Below are 16,757 nucleotides of genomic sequence, written 5' to 3'. Positions count from 1 at the left end.
TTAAGAAAAGATTCAATTGTGTTCGTCTCGTTCCATATAGGTTAATTCAAATCAGATCACGCCTCCGTACACCGACAGAGGCGTGTAAGGTGTAACCAAACCTGCTAATGAATAATTTTTGTCTTGCTGCCACTAAAAAAATAAATATTTCATTATTAGAACAGTTGAATTTAGCCTCGAGTGCTGCGTAGACGTAACGTCCCCTGCGAACTTAATTTTTTAGCAACAACGCGTTTAGAAATATTTGAAGTAGTAAAAGAGTATTTTGCTTGTTGAAACAATTGTGTCTCATACGACAAAGAGTGGGGTACAGGATCAATTAGCACGATGACACGAAAAATGGAATTGCCGGGAAAGGCCGTCAGAAAGTCCAGCTATTGGAACAGACAAATCTTCTATGCGTGTTGCGTGTTGGTTCTGATGGCGGTAGCTTTTGCAGCGCTGTACTGTGGCGTACTATACGGATTGAAAGATGATACAGGTAAACCATTTTTTCAAATTGAATTTTTTAAAGGGTTCAATAGGAATTGAAATGAAATTTGTATCCCAATTTTTACCTTTTTCTTATCATCTTTTATGAACATAGAATTAACTACCGAGAATAACGTCACGTCGAGTGAGAATCGCATTCCGATTTCGCCACAATCCGTTGAAATCAATCCGCCAACGCCCCCGCAACCGATGAGTAACTCGACAACAAATGCAGATGTTGAAAACGTGCCCTACGTCACAGGTAAATTTTAAAAACCATTTGGATATTACAAAACACGTACAACAAACTAACATCTACATGACGGTCATAATTATAATTCAAACGTTCGTGCAGAGATGATTCCAGCACCGACATCGTCATCGAAGGTGATGTCGGGATCGCAGTGTGTTCCCCGCAATTTAGCCTATTGCAACAACACGCTCAATTACACGGAAACGGTTTATCCGAATTTGTCGGGCGACCTGTCGGAAGATGATTTCGTCAGAAGCTGGGCGTTCCTGCAAACCGTCATCGATTCGTATTGGTGCGTGTAAATATGTTTTCTTGACACACAGAAATTAATTAAAAACTTATTCAATTGTTTTCTTGTAGTCACCCGTTGATTGAACAGTTTGTCTGTCAAGCAGCGCAGCCAGAATGTCGTCCAAATGACAAAATGCCAATCGGTCCCTGTCGTCAACTTTGCCTCGGTAAAATTTCAAATTTCTGATTTATTTATTGTTAATAACCGTTTGATTGAAATTTAAATAATAATCGACAGACTTTATAAAATCATTGCTATTAATCTCAATTTTATTAGAGGTGGCCAAGGCTTGCGATCCTCACATTTGGTCGATTTTGGAGAAGGAGAAGATGATGTTCAACTGTGAGCAGTACGCGATGGTCGACGACCTGAATTTGTGCTTCCATTCGATGCCAGTAATTACGCCAAGTAAAAAAACATTCTGAATAAATCTCCTTTGTTTTCTATTTTACCAACGTCATGAAAAAGAAAAAAAAAAGAATATCTAATCGAGTGGAATTCATTTTCTATGTGGCAGGCTACGTCAATGCAAAAATGTAGCTCTCTTGGCTATTACCATTGAATCATTGATCAATTCTTGACTGGTGGCCGTAGGACATTTTCATTTCCAGACACGCACATAACCAAAAGAATATAATATGAAATTTCCAGTACGTCATAGCAGTCCTGTTAACTCTTAAATTATATGTCGATAGGCTATATCCAGCGTTTTCTCAAGTTATCTTTGATTTTGGTCAATTATTTTAGAGATTATGAATTAACCCTCGAAATTCCTGTTTTATTATAGTGTTCCAGGCGGTTCCAGGTAAACTTATTTTTCTTGTGGCTGGTATAAATTGCCTCGAATTAGTACATTTTCATTTAACCCTGTTTGACATTGGAAAACTCGTTATTATGTGCATCAAGATTGCGAAACGCTCTTTTCATATACGAAATACTAAATTGCTAATACAGCCAAGCAAATTTTTGTGCAGCGCATTCACGTGCCAAATATAATTGCTTTTCTTATTACTTCATCGAAAATACAATAGATGGAAATTTGTTCAAAAACTTCGTGCTGTGCGGTTATAGCAAAATAATTAACATCGAAGCTTGGGGAACCCTGGGTAATTTAATAACTGGTATACCTGGAAGAATTTTCATTTTATAGGGGTTAAGCGGATTTGAGTTTGCCGCGGAAAAAATTACTTCGTATATAAGGTAATATTTCTTTATCGCTCGTCATTAATAGCAACATATTTAAGTCAAACTCTGCAAATAGAACATGGGGTCTCGCGATCAGCTCACTGATTAATTCAACAGCTAGAAAATTGAAATATGGATAATTATAATTACCATCACATCGTTGCGAGCCCTAAGGGCGAAGCTAATAATCGCATACGCAGAAAAATAAAAACCATGTCACTTTGTCTGTCTGTATGTAACGCTCCCTAGCTCGGGCGTTTCACGACAGATTTCAGACATTTTGGTCTTAAAAATTAGACAAAAAATATGCGGTGCGACCAGAACAAAAATAATTCCATTTACTTAATTAGTTCTCCTGTAAATAATGAAAAACTGCTAAAATAATCGCTTGACGACTAGTGACATCTGGCGGTTGCGACTTGCGAAAAGGATGAATTGTGAATAAGTCCGACCTAACAATAGGCCCTGAATTTGTCATTTAAGACAGTTTTTAACTGGCTTACGACTATCCCTTCGCGGCGAGCTGATAAGCTTGCTTTTCTATATTCTATATATAATAAAAGAACAAGCTTTTGGGGGAGGAGCTTATTCATGTCACGCACAATGTCACGGATAATGTCACGAACATTTTGGGGGAGGAGCTTATTCATGTCTCAAGGGGGAGGAGCTTATACCAGTCGCTGCCTAAACATGCCCAAACATGCCCAAACATGCCAATCACCACCAGATGTCTATAGCGTCGCCGTGATGACGCAATCTTTGAGGTCCCAAACATGACGCAACAACCAGCATCACCACCAGATGTCAATTGCATTTTATTATTTATGGATTTTAGTCATTGAACTTTATGTGTAAAAATAGGAAAATATGAGTTGAGCAAACTAAACGTAATTAACTTGCAAGGATATTGAACTGTGAATGAAATATCCCACAGGATTGCAGTTGCGAAAGGGAAGTGTGGATACGAGGTTATATAAGGGCGCTTCGACACGAAAGAAGAAATGAAGAAGTGCTGGAAGCGAGGGAATCGAGATTGAGTGCTGATAGGGAACGTTACGCCGAAAGGATGTATATGTTGACTCACGAAGACGAAGCAAGAGCAAAAGCAAGAGCGGAAATGAAAATTTTGGCCAATAATGAAACCAACACGAAAAAAATCTTTCTGTACAACTGTTTGAGATGGAAAACGTATGAAGAAAGAGAATTTTGTATTCCGGAAGAAGGTGAACTTTGTATTGAACCAAGGCGTTTGTTCCAGCACTTATGTTCTGGTCTTCTTGCCCCTCAAGCCAATGTAGTTGAATTTAAAACCTACCATACTACATCAACTAGAAAAATAATGCATCCCGCATTTAATGTTTTCAAAATATTGGATGGAAGAAGATACTACTACGTTTCCGCCGAACGTCAAGTCAAAGGCGTTGTCGTCCAGTTATCCAGCAACGAAACATTTGTACTGAACAAACTCTCAGGTGTTCCCAGATGTGACGCAAAGGATTTGCACCTTCAGTGCACTAAAAAGGTTCGGCTAAGTATTGCGCAGTTGATAAGGATCCTCACCAAAGAAGATTTTTTAGACAAGCCTTACTCGTTATTGACTAACAACAGCCAACAGTTCGTACAAAAATTAAACCATCTCGTTTCAATAGCGAATAAGTGAGTTAAAGTGACTTTTGTTGATATGGCATTATACGAGGTGGTTCAAATGGCTTCGGCTAACGAACGGCATAATTATTCTTGGAGGTGATGTAGTGCTTGTTTTCGCATGAATACACGATATTTCAGTACAGCCTGTTGTTGATAAAAGAAAAAAAAAACGGAAATAAATGTGGGATCGATTGTTGCGCCTTATCCATTGGGCCACAGGACCATATTAATTTAATTAAGTATAAAGTTTCATCCGATGCGGACCTCCTATAAACATTTGTTGTCTGTCCTAACTTTTGAACTTCGTAGAACAATTTTGGTGGTCAAATTAATTCATTCATTCTCGCGTGTGACCGGGTATGACTGGCATTATATTCCGCCGTTTGAGCTTTCACTTTCATGATAAACATTTCATATTTGTTGAAGATGAAATGAGGTGGTTTCCATTTTATTGTAATCTATTGTAATCGCTTTAAACTTTCAGTAGGCCTACAGATCGACACTTGTTCCAAATTTAAGGAGATTAAATAAGAACTTTATTGTACAGAGTTGCTTGTGGATTATAGTTATTAAAAAAAATCACACCTTATTATTGAAGTGGGCAGATGAATTTCTCCCTTAGAAACTGCATGAAGGCTATTAAATAGCCACCAAAAAGAATCAGAAATGGTAGATGCAACTGTTCGAGTTTGATTTGATTGCTGGATCTCTTGGTCGCAACGCCCTTGCTGTTGTAGTCCAGTCGACACTGTCCGGGCGGTTTCTCATAGACATCGAACCAGTGATCCCGCAGTCCAGTGTCATAGAACCACAACGATCTAAATGATTTAATCCATAATTATTTTAAGTGGCTGAATATCATCTTACACGATTAAATAATTATCAAATACTCTTACGCTCGTTGGATTTCTTCTTTGTAGGGACTCGATTTAGGAACGGCCAAGTACATGGGCTTCCACGAAGTTGACTCGAACGCCATAGCCAGACGGCAACTTCTTTGGAAATTGTACTTTCCCAGGAGAGCTACGCCAGCTGAAAATGGCTGTTGCATTCGAGAAATGAATATCGAATTATAAAAGAAACAAATATGAATAAGATAAAAAATTAGCTTATATAACTAAAATGGAAACGCAGTTCTCTTGCTCTAAAACCGAAACGGCCAGTTCATCGAAGGAGAATTTCCTGCAATCCAGTGCACATTTCTTGACTCGATCGGCGATCATTTTCAGATCACCATTTTGGTATCGCTATTACAACCGCCAAAATTAATTTGTGCTAGTTAATTTAGATTATATACTGAGACAGATAAACCTCCATCACCACCCGCAAATCGATGTCTTGAATAGATCCGATTAAGACAGTGGCCTTGTAATTTGTGGCAGTAGCCAAATCGCGAAAGGAATTGATTTCGGGTCTTTGATAAGTCACCGACATGTAAGACCTCAAAGTCGAGTTGTAAATGTTGACGAAGACAAAAGTTGCGAAACACCAGGTCGCAACGAGAAGTTTCTGCGATGGTTGTCGGCACGGAAAATATACCCCTTTTCAACAAAGTGAAGAATTGACTGTGCTGACAGCAGCTGTATATAGTGCGAGATTGATCGACACCAATGAACAATATCATTTTGATTCATACCTTGAGAAATCGTGGTTCCATACAAGTGCCATAAAAAATGCTCAGCACTCATCGCCGGCCAATCGTTAATGCGCAATCGTTTTGTCAGGTAAGAAAAAATGACAGAAAGGGCACAGATTCCTATTCCGGAAGATATCCCTCCGATCCATATCTGCGAAGTGATTTACCATATTATTTGTTTGTGAATAACCTACATAGTCGTAGTAGTTTATTACTCCGATCGAAAAGACGTCGAAGGCGCTGGTAAATGAAATGTTGGCGTCGGGATATTTGACAAGGATGCCGGTGTTGTCGCCGCGTACGAATCCACAGAATTCAATGGCTTCGTACCGCTCCAGTGAGACAGTCAATGGCAATAAACCGATATCGGCTTCCTGGATTAATTTTTTGTTTAAACAAATTGTTTGATTAATTTCAGAAATAATAAAAGTTGAATATTGAAATCGACTTATTTTAATAATTTTGCTATTTTCGTACGAGATTAGCGACGGCTCCTATAACGCCGTTCCAAATTCCGTTGTTCTTAACTCCCAAGGTGTTTTCACGAGCAGGGAATATTTTGTAACTATAATTATTGGTGTTAAAAATGGTCTCAGTCACAAATGCTGGTTTTCGTGAACAAACCAATAAATACTTACGTGAACTTTAGCTTCTGCGACAAGTAGAGTAAAAGATGATACATGTGGTGTGAATACCCAGTAATGTGGCCGGATGAATTCCGCAAAATGGAAATGTAGGGTGGAAACTGAAAAGTTAATAATTCACGCATATACCAATATAGTAGCTTACAATTTAATTTTTTAAATCTTTTTCAAATATGTGTAGCCTACATGTCCTGTAACGACTCGTAGTTCCTTTCCCTGCAAACTGCCTCGCAAGTAGACATCGCTGCTGTTAGTTGCGTTCGTGATTCCAATAAAAATCACCGAACCTACAACCAGAAACGCAAATTTTATTTCTCTGGTTGCGATCATTTCCTTTGCGATCCTCTTTGGCTGAAAGATCCTCGTTTACTTGCTAAACTCGTTCGTTTATATCTCGTTTTCTACATCCATGCGATGCTGTTTACCGTTGAGTTAAGACGTATATGTTTGCACGCGATTCGCATCGATTGCAGATTCAAATCAATATTGAATGCGCATCTCACTCCCACGTGTGGTTTCAGTTCTCTTCAGAGTACACAGTAGACTAGACGCTAGACAGCAAGGTCCAATTCGTCGTTTTATTTTCGCGTCGTTTTATTGCGAGCCCTAAGGGCGAAGCTAATAATCGCATACGCAGAAAAATAAAAACCATGTCACTTTGTCTGTCTGTATGTAACGCTCCCTAGCTCGGGCGTTTCACGACAGATTTCAGACATTTTGGTCTTAAAAATTAGACAAAAAATATGCGGTGCGACCAGAACAAAAATAATTCCATTTACTTAATTAGTTCTACTGTAAATAATGAAAAACTGCTAAAATAATTGCTTGACGACTAGTGACATCTGGCGGTTGCGACTTGCGAAAAGGATGAATTGTGAATAAGTCCGACCTAACAATCCGACCTAACAATAGGCCCTGAATTTGTCATTTAAGACAGTTTTTAACTGGCTTACGACTATCCCTTCGCGGCGAGCTGATAAGCTTGCTTTTCTATATATAATAAAAGAACAAGCTTTTGGGGGAGGAGCTTATTCATGTCACGCACAATGTCACGGATAATGTCACGAACATTTTGGGGGAGGAGCTTATTCATGTCTCAAGGGGGAGGAGCTTATACCAGTCGCTGCCTAAACATGCCCAAACATGCCCAAACATGCCAATCACCACCAGATGTCTATAGCGTCGCCGTGATGACGCAATCTTTGAGGTCCCAAACATGACGCAACAACCAGCATCACCACCAGATGTCAATTGCATTTTATTATTTATGGATTTTAGTCATTGAACTTTATGTGTAAAAATAGGAAAATATGAATTGAGCAAACTAAACGTAATTAACTTGCAAGGATATTGAACTGTGAATGAAATCACCACCAGATGTCTATAGCATCGCCGTGACGCAACCAAGCCCCAACCATGACACAACTACCAGAATTGCATTTAAGTTTGCAGTTATTAAACTAAAGGGTGGTTATTTTTAAATTTCAATCAATGAACTTTATGTGTAAAAATAGGAAAATATGAGTTGAGCAAACTAAACGTAATTAACTTGCAAGGATATTGAACTGTGAATGAAATATCCCACAGGATTGCAGTTGCGAAAGGGAAGTGTGGATACGAGGTTATATAAGGGCGCTTCGACACGAAAGAAGAAATGAAGAAGTGCTGGAAGCGAGGGAATCGAGATTGAGTGCTGATAGGGAACGTTACGCCGAAAGGATGTATATGTTGACTCACGAAGACGAAGCAAGAGCAAAAGCAAGAGCGGAAATGAAAATTTTGGCCAATAATGAAACCAACACGAAAAAAATCTTTCTGTACAACTGTTTGAGATGGAAAACGTATGAAGAAAGAGAATTTTGTATTCCGGAAGAAGGTGAACTTTGTATTGAACCAAGGCGTTTGTTCCAGCACTTATGTTCTGGTCTTCTTGCCCCTCAAGCCAATGTAGTTGAATTTAAAACCTACCATACTACATCAACTAGAAAAATAATGCATCCCGCATTTAATGTTTTCAAAATATTGGATGGAAGAAGATACTACTACGTTTCCGCCGAACGTCAAGTCAAAGGCGTTGTCGTCCAGTTATCCAGCAACGAAACATTTGTACTGAACAAACTCTCAGGTGTTCCCAGATGTGACGCAAAGGATTTGCACCTTCAGTGCACTAAAAAGGTTCGGCTAAGTATTGCGCAGTTGATAAGGATCCTCACCAAAGAAGATTTTTTAGACAAGCCTTACTCGTTATTGACTAACAACAGCCAACAGTTCGTACAAAAATTAAACCATCTCGTTTCAATAGCGAATAAGTGAGTTAAAGTGACTTTTGTTGATATGGCATTATACGAGGTGGTTCAAATGGCTTCGGCTAACGAACGGCATAATTATTCTTGGAGGTGATGTAGTGCTTGTTTTCGCATGAATACACGATATTTCAGTACAGCCTGTTGTTGATAAAAGAAAAAAAAAACGGAAATAAATGTGGGATCGATTGTTGCGCCTTATCCATTGGGCCACAGGACCATATTAATTTAATTAAGTATAAAGTTTCATCCGATGCGGACCTCCTATAAACATTTGTTGTCTGTCCTAACTTTTGAACTTCGTAGAACAATTTTGGTGGTCAAATTAATTCATTCATTCTCGCGTGTGACCGGGTATGACTGGCATTATATTCCGCCGTTTGAGCTTTCACTTTCATGATAAACATTTCATATTTGTTGAAGATGAAATGAGTTGGTTACCATTTTATTGTAATCTATTGTAATCGCTTTAAACTTTCAGTAGGCCTACAGATCGACACTTGTTCCAAATTTAAGGAGATTAAATAAGAACTTTATTGTACAGAGTTGCTTGTGGATTATAGTTATTAAAAAAAATCACACCTTATTATTGAAGTGGGCAGATGAATTTCTCCCTTAGAAACTGCATGAAGGCTATTAAATAGCCACCAAAAAGAATCAGAAATGGTAGATGCAACTGTTCGAGTTTGATTTGATTGCTGGATCTCTTGGTCGCAACGCCCTTGCTGTTGTAGTCCAGTCGACACTGTCCGGGCGGTTTCTCATAGACATCGAACCAGTGATCCCGCAGTCCAGTGTCATAGAACCACAACGATCTAAATGATTTAATCCATAATTATTTTAAGTGGCTGAATGTCATCTTACACGATTAAATAATTATCAAATACTCTTACGCTCGTTGGATTTCTTCTTTGTAGGGACTCGATTTAGGAACGGCCAAGTACATGGGCTTCCACGAAGTTGACTCGAACGCCATAGCCAGACGGCAACTTCTTTGGAAATTGTACTTTCCCAGGAGAGCTACGCCAGCTGAAAATGGCTGTTGCATTCGAGAAATGAATATCGAATTATAAAAGAAACAAATATGAATAAAATAAAAAATTAGCTTATATAACTAAAATGGAAACGCAGTTCTCTTGCTCTAAAACCGAAACGGCCAGTTCATCGAAGGAGAATTTCCTGCAATCCAGTGCACATTTCTTGACTCGATCGGCGATCATTTTCAGATCACCATTTTGGTATCGCTATTACAACCGCCAAAATTAATTTGTGCTAGTTAATTTAGATTATATACTGAGACAGATAAACCTCCATCACCACCCGCAAATCGATGTCTTGAATAGATCCGATTAAGACAGTGGCCTTGTAATTTGTGGCAGTAGCCAAATCGCGAAAGGAATTGATTTCGGGTCTTTGATAAGTCACCGACATGTAAGACCTCAAAGTCGAGTTGTAAATGTTGACGAAGACAAAAGTTGCGAAACACCAGGTCGCAACGAGAAGTTTCTGCGATGGTTGTCGGCACGGAAAATATACCCCTTTTCAACAAAGTGAAGAATTGACTGTGCTGACAGCAGCTGTATATAGTGCGAGATTGATCGACACCAATGAACAATATCATTTTGATTCATACCTTGAGAAATCGTGGTTCCATACAAGTGCCATAAAAAATGCTCAGCACTCATCGCCGGCCAATCGTTAATGCGCAATCGTTTTGTCAGGTAAGAAAAAATGACAGAAAGGGCACAGATTCCTATTCCGGAAGATATCCCTCCGATCCATATCTGCGAAGTGATTTACCATATTATTTGTTTGTGAATAACCTACATAGTCGTAGTAGTTTATTACTCCGATCGAAAAGACGTCGAAGGCGCTGGTAAATGAAATGTTGGCGTCGGGATATTTGACAAGGATGCCGGTGTTGTCGCCGCGTACGAATCCACAGAATTCAATGGCTTCGTACCGCTCCAGTGAGACAGTCAATGGCAATAAACCGATATCGGCTTCCTGGATTAATTTTTTGTTTAAACAAATTGTTTGATTAATTTCAGAAATAATAAAAGTTGAATATTGAAATCGACTTATTTTAATAATTTTGCTATTTTCGTACGAGATTAGCGACGGCTCCTATAACGCCGTTCCAAATTCCGTTGTTCTTAACTCCCAAGGTGTTTTCACGAGCAGGGAATATTTTGTAACTATAATTATTGGTGTTAAAAATGGTCTCAGTCACAAATGCTGGTTTTCGTGAACAAACCAATAAATACTTACGTGAACTTTAGCTTCTGCGACAAGTAGAGTAAAAGATTATACATGTGGTGTGAATACCCAGTAATGTGGCCGGATGAATTCCGCAAAATGGAAATGTAGGGTGGAAACTGAAAAGTTAATAATTCACGCATATACCAATATAGTAGCTTACAATTTAATTTTTTAAATCTTTTTCAAATATGTGTAGCCTACATGTCCTGTAACGACTCGTAGTTCCTTTCCCTGCAAACTGCCTCGCAAGTAGACATCGCTGCTGTTAGTTGCGTTCGTGATTCCAATAAAAATCACCGAACCTACAACCAGAAACGCAAATTTTATTTCTCTGGTTGCGATCATTTCCTTTGCGATCCTCTTTGGCTGAAAGATCCTCGTTTACTTGCTAAACTCGTTCGTTTATATCTCGTTTTCTACATCCATGCGATGCTGTTTACCGTTGAGTTAAGACGTATATGTTTGCACGCGATTCGCATCGATTGCAGATTCAAATCAATATTGAATGCGCATCTCACTCCCACGTGTGGTTTCAGTTCTCTTCAGAGTACACAGTAGACTAGACGCTAGACAGCAAGGTCCAATTCGTCGTTTTATTTTCGCGTCGTTTTATTGCGAGCCCTAAGGGCGAAGCTAATAATCGCATACGCAGAAAAATAAAAACCATGTCACTTTGTCTGTCTGTATGTAACGCTCCCTAGCTCGGGCGTTTCACGACAGATTTCAGACATTTTGGTCTTAAAAATTAGACAAAAAATATGCGGTGCGACCAGAACAAAAATAATTCCATTTACTTAATTAGTTCTACTGTAAATAATGAAAAACTGCTAAAATAATTGCTTGACGACTAGTGACATCTGGCGGTTGCGACTTGCGAAAAGGATGAATTGTGAATAAGTCCGACCTAACAATCCGACCTAACAATAGGCCCTGAATTTGTCATTTAAGACAGTTTTTAACTGGCTTACGACTATCCCTTCGCGGCGAGCTGATAAGCTTGCTTTTCTATATATAATAAAAGAACAAGCTTCTGGGGGAGGAGCTTATTCATGTCACGCACAATGTCACGGATAATGTCACGAACATTTTGGGGGAGGAGCTTATTCATGTCTCAAGGGGGAGGAGCTTATACCAGTCGCTGCCTAAACATGCCCAAACATGCCCAAACATGCCAATCACCACCAGATGTCTATAGCGTCGCCGTGATGACGCAATCTTTGAGGTCCCAAACATGACGCAACAACCAGCATCACCACCAGATGTCAATTGCATTTTATTATTTATGGATTTTAGTCATTGAACTTTATGTGTAAAAATAGGAAAATATGAATTGAGCAAACTAAACGTAATTAACTTGCAAGGATATTGAACTGTGAATGAAATCACCACCAGATGTCTATAGCATCGCCGTGACGCAACCAAGCCCCAACCATGACACAACTACCAGAATTGCATTTAAGTTTGCAGTTATTAAACTAAAGGGTGGTTATTTTTAAATTTCAATCAATGAACTTTATGTGTAAAAATAGGAAAATATGAGTTGAGCAAACTAAACGTAATTAACTTGCAAGGATATTGAACTGTGAATGAAATATCCCACAGGATTGCAGTTGCGAAAGGGAAGTGTGGATACGAGGTTATATAAGGGCGCTTCGACACGAAAGAAGAAATGAAGAAGTGCTGGAAGCGAGGGAATCGAGATTGAGTGCTGATAGGGAACGTTACGCCGAAAGGATGTATATGTTGACTCACGAAGACGAAGCAAGAGCAAAAGCAAGAGCGGAAATGAAAATTTTGGCCAATAATGAAACCAACACGAAAAAAATCTTTCTGTACAACTGTTTGAGATGGAAAACGTATGAAGAAAGAGAATTTTGTATTCCGGAAGAAGGTGAACTTTGTATTGAACCAAGGCGTTTGTTCCAGCACTTATGTTCTGGTCTTCTTGCCCCTCAAGCCAATGTAGTTGAATTTAAAACCTACCATACTACATCAACTAGAAAAATAATGCATCCCGCATTTAATGTTTTCAAAATATTGGATGGAAGAAGATACTACTACGTTTCCGCCGAACGTCAAGTCAAAGGCGTTGTCGTCCAGTTATCCAGCAACGAAACATTTGTACTGAACAAACTCTCAGGTGTTCCCAGATGTGACGCAAAGGATTTGCACCTTATTCAGTGCACTAAAAAGGTTCGGCTAAGTATTGCGCAGTTGATAAGGATCCTCACCAAAGAAGATTTTTTAGACAAGCCTTACTCGTTATTGACTAACAACAGCCAACAGTTCGTACAAAAATTAAACCATCTCGTTTCAATAGCGAATAAGTGAGTTAAAGTGACTTTTGTTGATATGGCATTATACGAGGTGGTTCAAATGGCTTCGGCTAACGAACGGCATAATTATTCTTGGAGGTGATGTAGTGCTTGTTTTCGCATGAATACACGATATTTCAGTACAGCCTGTTGTTGATAAAAGAAAAAAAAAAACGGAAATAAATGTGGGATCGATTGTTGCGCCTTATCCATTGGGCCACAGGACCATATTAATTTAATTAAGTATAAAGTTTCATCCGATGCGGACCTCCTATAAACATTTGTTGTCTGTCCTAACTTTTGAACTTCGTAGAACAATTTTGGTGGTCAAATTAATTCATTCATTCTCGCGTGTGACCGGGTATGACTGGCATTATATTCCGCCGTTTGAGCTTTCACTTTCATGATAAACATTTCATATTTGTTGAAGATGAAATGAGGTGGTTACCATTTTATTGTAATCTATTGTAATCGCTTTAAACTTTCAGTAGGCCTACAGATCGACACTTGTTCCAAATTTAAGGAGATTAAATAAGAACTTTATTGTACAGAGTTGCTTGTGGATTATAGTTATTAAAAAAAATCACACCTTATTATTGAAGTGGGCAGATGAATTTCTCCCTTAGAAACTGCATGAAGGCTATTAAATAGCCACCAAAAAGAATCAGAAATGGTAGATGCAACTGTTCGAGTTTGATTTGATTGCTGGATCTCTTGGTCGCAACGCCCTTGCTGTTGTAGTCCAGTCGACACTGTCCGGGCGGTTTCTCATAGACATCGAACCAGTGATCCCGCAGTCCAGTGTCATAGAACCACAACGATCTAAATGATTTAATCCATAATTATTTTAAGTGGCTGAATGTCATCTTACACGATTAAATAATTATCAAATACTCTTACGCTCGTTGGATTTCTTCTTTGTAGGGACTCGATTTAGGAACGGCCAAGTACATGGGCTTCCACGAAGTTGACTCGAACGCCATAGCCAGACGGCAACTTCTTTGGAAATTGTACTTTCCCAGGAGAGCTACGCCAGCTGAAAATGGCTGTTGCATTCGAGAAATGAATATCGAATTATAAAAGAAACAAATATGAATAAGATAAAAAATTAGCTTATATAACTAAAATGGAAACGCAGTTCTCTTGCTCTAAAACCGAAACGGCCAGTTCATCGAAGGAGAATTTCCTGCAATCCAGTGCACATTTCTTGACTCGATCGGCGATCATTTTCAGATCACCATTTTGGTATCGCTATTACAACCGCCAAAATTAATTTGTGCTAGTTAATTTAGATTATATACTGAGACAGATAAACCTCCATCACCACCCGCATATCGATGTCTTGAATAGATCCGATTAAGACAGTGGCCTTGTAATTTGTGGCAGTAGCCAAATCGCGAAAGGAATTGATTTCGGGTCTTTGATAAGTCACCGACATGTAAGACCTCAAAGTCGAGTTGTAAATGTTGACGAAGACAAAAGTTGCGAAACACCAGGTCGCAACGAGAAGTTTCTGCGATGGTTGTCGGCACGGAAAATATACCCCTTTTCAACAAAGTGAAGAATTGACTGTGCTGACAGCAGCTGTATATAGTGCGAGATTGATCGACACCAATGAACAATATCATTTTGATTCATACCTTGAGAAATCGTGGTTCCATACAAGTGCCATAAAAAATGCTCAGCACTCATCGCCGGCCAATCGTTAATGCGCAATCGTTTTGTCAGGTAAGAAAAAATGACAGAAAGGGCACAGATTCCTATTCCGGAAGATATCCCTCCGATCCATATCTGCGAAGTGATTTACCATATTATTTGTTTGTGAATAACCTACATAGTCGTAGTAGTTTATTACTCCGATCGAAAAGACGTCGAAGGCGCTGGTAAATGAAATGTTGGCGTCGGGATATTTGACAAGGATGCCGGTGTTGTCGCCGCGTACGAATCCACAGAATTCAATGGCTTCGTACCGCTCCAGTGAGACAGTCAATGGCAATAAACCGATATCGGCTTCCTGGATTAATTTTTTGTTTAAACAAATTGTTTGATTAATTTCAGAAATAATAAAAGTTGAATATTGAAATCGACTTATTTTAATAATTTTGCTATTTTCGTACGAGATTAGCGACGGCTCCTATAACGCCGTTCCAAATTCCGTTGTTCTTAACTCCCAAGGTGTTTTCACGAGCAGGGAATATTTTGTAACTATAATTATTGGTGTTAAAAATGGTCTCAGTCACAAATGCTGGTTTTCGTGAACAAACCAATAAATACTTACGTGAACTTTAGCTTCTGCGACAAGTAGAGTAAAAGATGATACATGTGGTGTGAATACCCAGTAATGTGGCCGGATGAATTCCGCAAAATGGAAATGTAGGGTGGAAACTGAAAAGTTAATAATTCACGCATATACCAATATAGTAGCTTACAATTTAATTTTTTAAATCTTTTTCAAATATGTGTAGCCTACATGTCCTGTAACGACTCGTAGTTCCTTTCCCTGCAAACTGCCTCGCAAGTAGACATCGCTGCTGTTAGTTGCGTTCGTGATTCCAATAAAAATCACCGAACCTACAACCAGAAACGCAAATTTTATTTCTCTGGTTGCGATCATTTCCTTTGCGATCCTCTTTGGCTGAAAGATCCTCGTTTACTTGCTAAACTCGTTCGTTTATATCTCGTTTTCTACATCCATGCGATGCTGTTTACCGTTGAGTTAAGACGTATATGTTTGCACGCGATTCGCATCGATTGCAGATTCAAATCAATATTGAATGCGCATCTCACTCCCACGTGTGGTTTCAGTTCTCTTCAGAGTACACAGTAGACTAGACGCTAGACAGCAAGGTCCAATTCACGGGCATATAATAAAGTTCATGGCCAATACGAAAGACATAGGTTACTGGGGATCACCCGCACTTATTGGCTGATGTGAGGTCGAATCAAGTAGTAATGAACGGGCCATTAATTCTGTAAACGTTCGGACCCCAATTAAAGTGTCCAACTCTGTTTCGTCTTCCGTCCGTAAACTATATCAAGTATAAAAGTCGTCAAACGGCACGTGTATAGCCTTTGGCAAACTCATGAAATCGAGGCCAGGTCAACGACGGAAATTATTGTAATGATCGCCTTCAATTATATTGTCAATTTTGAACTTTGCGCTTGTTCGTAATAATGAAAACAATTCATTGATCTGTTCTCTTCTGTTTTGTTTTCCCCTTTTTCTATTTTATACGCAGGGCCGGAAACGCGTCAGTGTTTCCAAGGCTACAAAACTTTTTACTGATGACCAGCAGACTCTTGGAAAAAGAAGTATAAATGCTGCACTTAACATTCAAATATTCATACACACGGGCTCAACGGAACTCATATCCTTTATTTTGGACAAATCTGATTCCTTTTTCAGTTGAAATGTCCTAATCTATTTTTTCGGTTGTAGCCATCAGCAGCATTGCTCATTGATTTCCCGAACCGGAAAGAGTGCTGCTAAATATTGAAATTTCAAATCTGGGCCACTTCCCGCCCGCTTGTTTATTTGTTGATTACAATTCTTTTCGAACGAATTTTTTCCCGTTCTCGCTCACGAGTTTGAACGGTGGCCACCAGAGCGTGTTGCCCTTTTTCAAATATCCCCTCCAAAAAAATCCAAATGGTTCATCAATTTTTAAAATATAAAATGCGCAACTTTCAAAAATAGAAAATTACATGCACCCATTTGATTATAGCGGGGAAAAGCAGTGGAAATATAT

General features: G+C 39.0%; 6 protein-coding genes across 6 annotated transcripts; 1 reads left to right on the top strand and 5 right to left on the bottom strand.

Annotated features, from left to right (window-relative positions):
- The first annotated feature begins 153 nt into the window (after positions 1-153).
- LOC124204840 (collagen alpha-1(XVIII) chain-like) lies at positions 154-2,066 on the top strand. The gene is made up of 6 exons (XM_046602062.1): positions 154-481; positions 587-733; positions 827-1,016; positions 1,085-1,182; positions 1,293-1,424; positions 1,534-2,066. The coding sequence occupies exons 1-6, from the start codon at positions 328-330 to the stop codon at positions 1,554-1,556; spliced, it is 744 nt and encodes a 247-aa protein (XP_046458018.1). The 5' UTR covers positions 154-327; the 3' UTR covers positions 1,557-2,066.
- Positions 2,067-4,324: 2,258 nt separating this feature from the next.
- On the bottom strand, positions 4,325-6,912 carry LOC124205577 (glutamate receptor ionotropic, delta-2-like). The gene is made up of 7 exons (XM_046603028.1): positions 6,315-6,912; positions 6,123-6,229; positions 5,962-6,049; positions 5,700-5,858; positions 5,485-5,635; positions 4,745-5,389; positions 4,325-4,666 (listed from the first exon to the last, which is right to left on the bottom strand). Exons 1-6 carry the CDS (start codon positions 6,456-6,458, stop codon positions 5,133-5,135), a joined length of 906 nt encoding a protein of 301 aa, XP_046458984.1. The 5' UTR covers positions 6,459-6,912; the 3' UTR covers positions 4,325-4,666; positions 4,745-5,132.
- Positions 6,913-8,860: 1,948 nt separating this feature from the next.
- Positions 8,861-9,477, bottom strand: LOC124209129. Its single transcript, XM_046607011.1, has 2 exons — positions 9,325-9,477; positions 8,861-9,246 (listed from the first exon to the last, which is right to left on the bottom strand). Exons 1-2 carry the CDS (start codon positions 9,405-9,407, stop codon positions 9,018-9,020), a joined length of 312 nt encoding a protein of 103 aa, XP_046462967.1. The 5' UTR covers positions 9,408-9,477; the 3' UTR covers positions 8,861-9,017.
- Positions 9,478-9,552: 75 nt separating this feature from the next.
- On the bottom strand, positions 9,553-10,746 carry LOC124207960 (glutamate receptor ionotropic, delta-2-like). Its single transcript, XM_046605613.1, has 5 exons — positions 10,703-10,746; positions 10,542-10,629; positions 10,280-10,438; positions 10,065-10,215; positions 9,553-9,969 (listed from the first exon to the last, which is right to left on the bottom strand). The coding sequence occupies exons 1-5, from the start codon at positions 10,744-10,746 to the stop codon at positions 9,713-9,715; spliced, it is 699 nt and encodes a 232-aa protein (XP_046461569.1). The 3' UTR covers positions 9,553-9,712.
- Positions 10,747-13,488: 2,742 nt separating this feature from the next.
- On the bottom strand, positions 13,489-14,299 carry LOC124205972. The gene is made up of 2 exons (XM_046603579.1): positions 13,909-14,299; positions 13,489-13,830 (listed from the first exon to the last, which is right to left on the bottom strand). Exons 1-2 carry the CDS (start codon positions 14,061-14,063, stop codon positions 13,602-13,604), a joined length of 384 nt encoding a protein of 127 aa, XP_046459535.1. The 5' UTR covers positions 14,064-14,299; the 3' UTR covers positions 13,489-13,601.
- LOC124207949 (glutamate receptor ionotropic, delta-2-like) lies at positions 14,122-15,796 on the bottom strand. The gene is made up of 7 exons (XM_046605604.1): positions 15,479-15,796; positions 15,287-15,393; positions 15,126-15,213; positions 14,864-15,022; positions 14,649-14,799; positions 14,324-14,553; positions 14,122-14,259 (listed from the first exon to the last, which is right to left on the bottom strand). The coding sequence occupies exons 1-7, from the start codon at positions 15,620-15,622 to the stop codon at positions 14,122-14,124; spliced, it is 1,017 nt and encodes a 338-aa protein (XP_046461560.1). The 5' UTR covers positions 15,623-15,796.
- Positions 15,797-16,757: the final 961 nt, after the last annotated feature.

Source organism: Daphnia pulex, chromosome 2 (genome assembly GCF_021134715.1).
Source record: "Daphnia pulex isolate KAP4 chromosome 2, ASM2113471v1".
Taxonomy (NCBI): domain Eukaryota; kingdom Metazoa; phylum Arthropoda; class Branchiopoda; order Diplostraca; family Daphniidae; genus Daphnia; species Daphnia pulex.
Note: the sequence above shows the minus strand (reverse complement) of the source record. Positions and strands in the feature narration are given on the sequence as shown.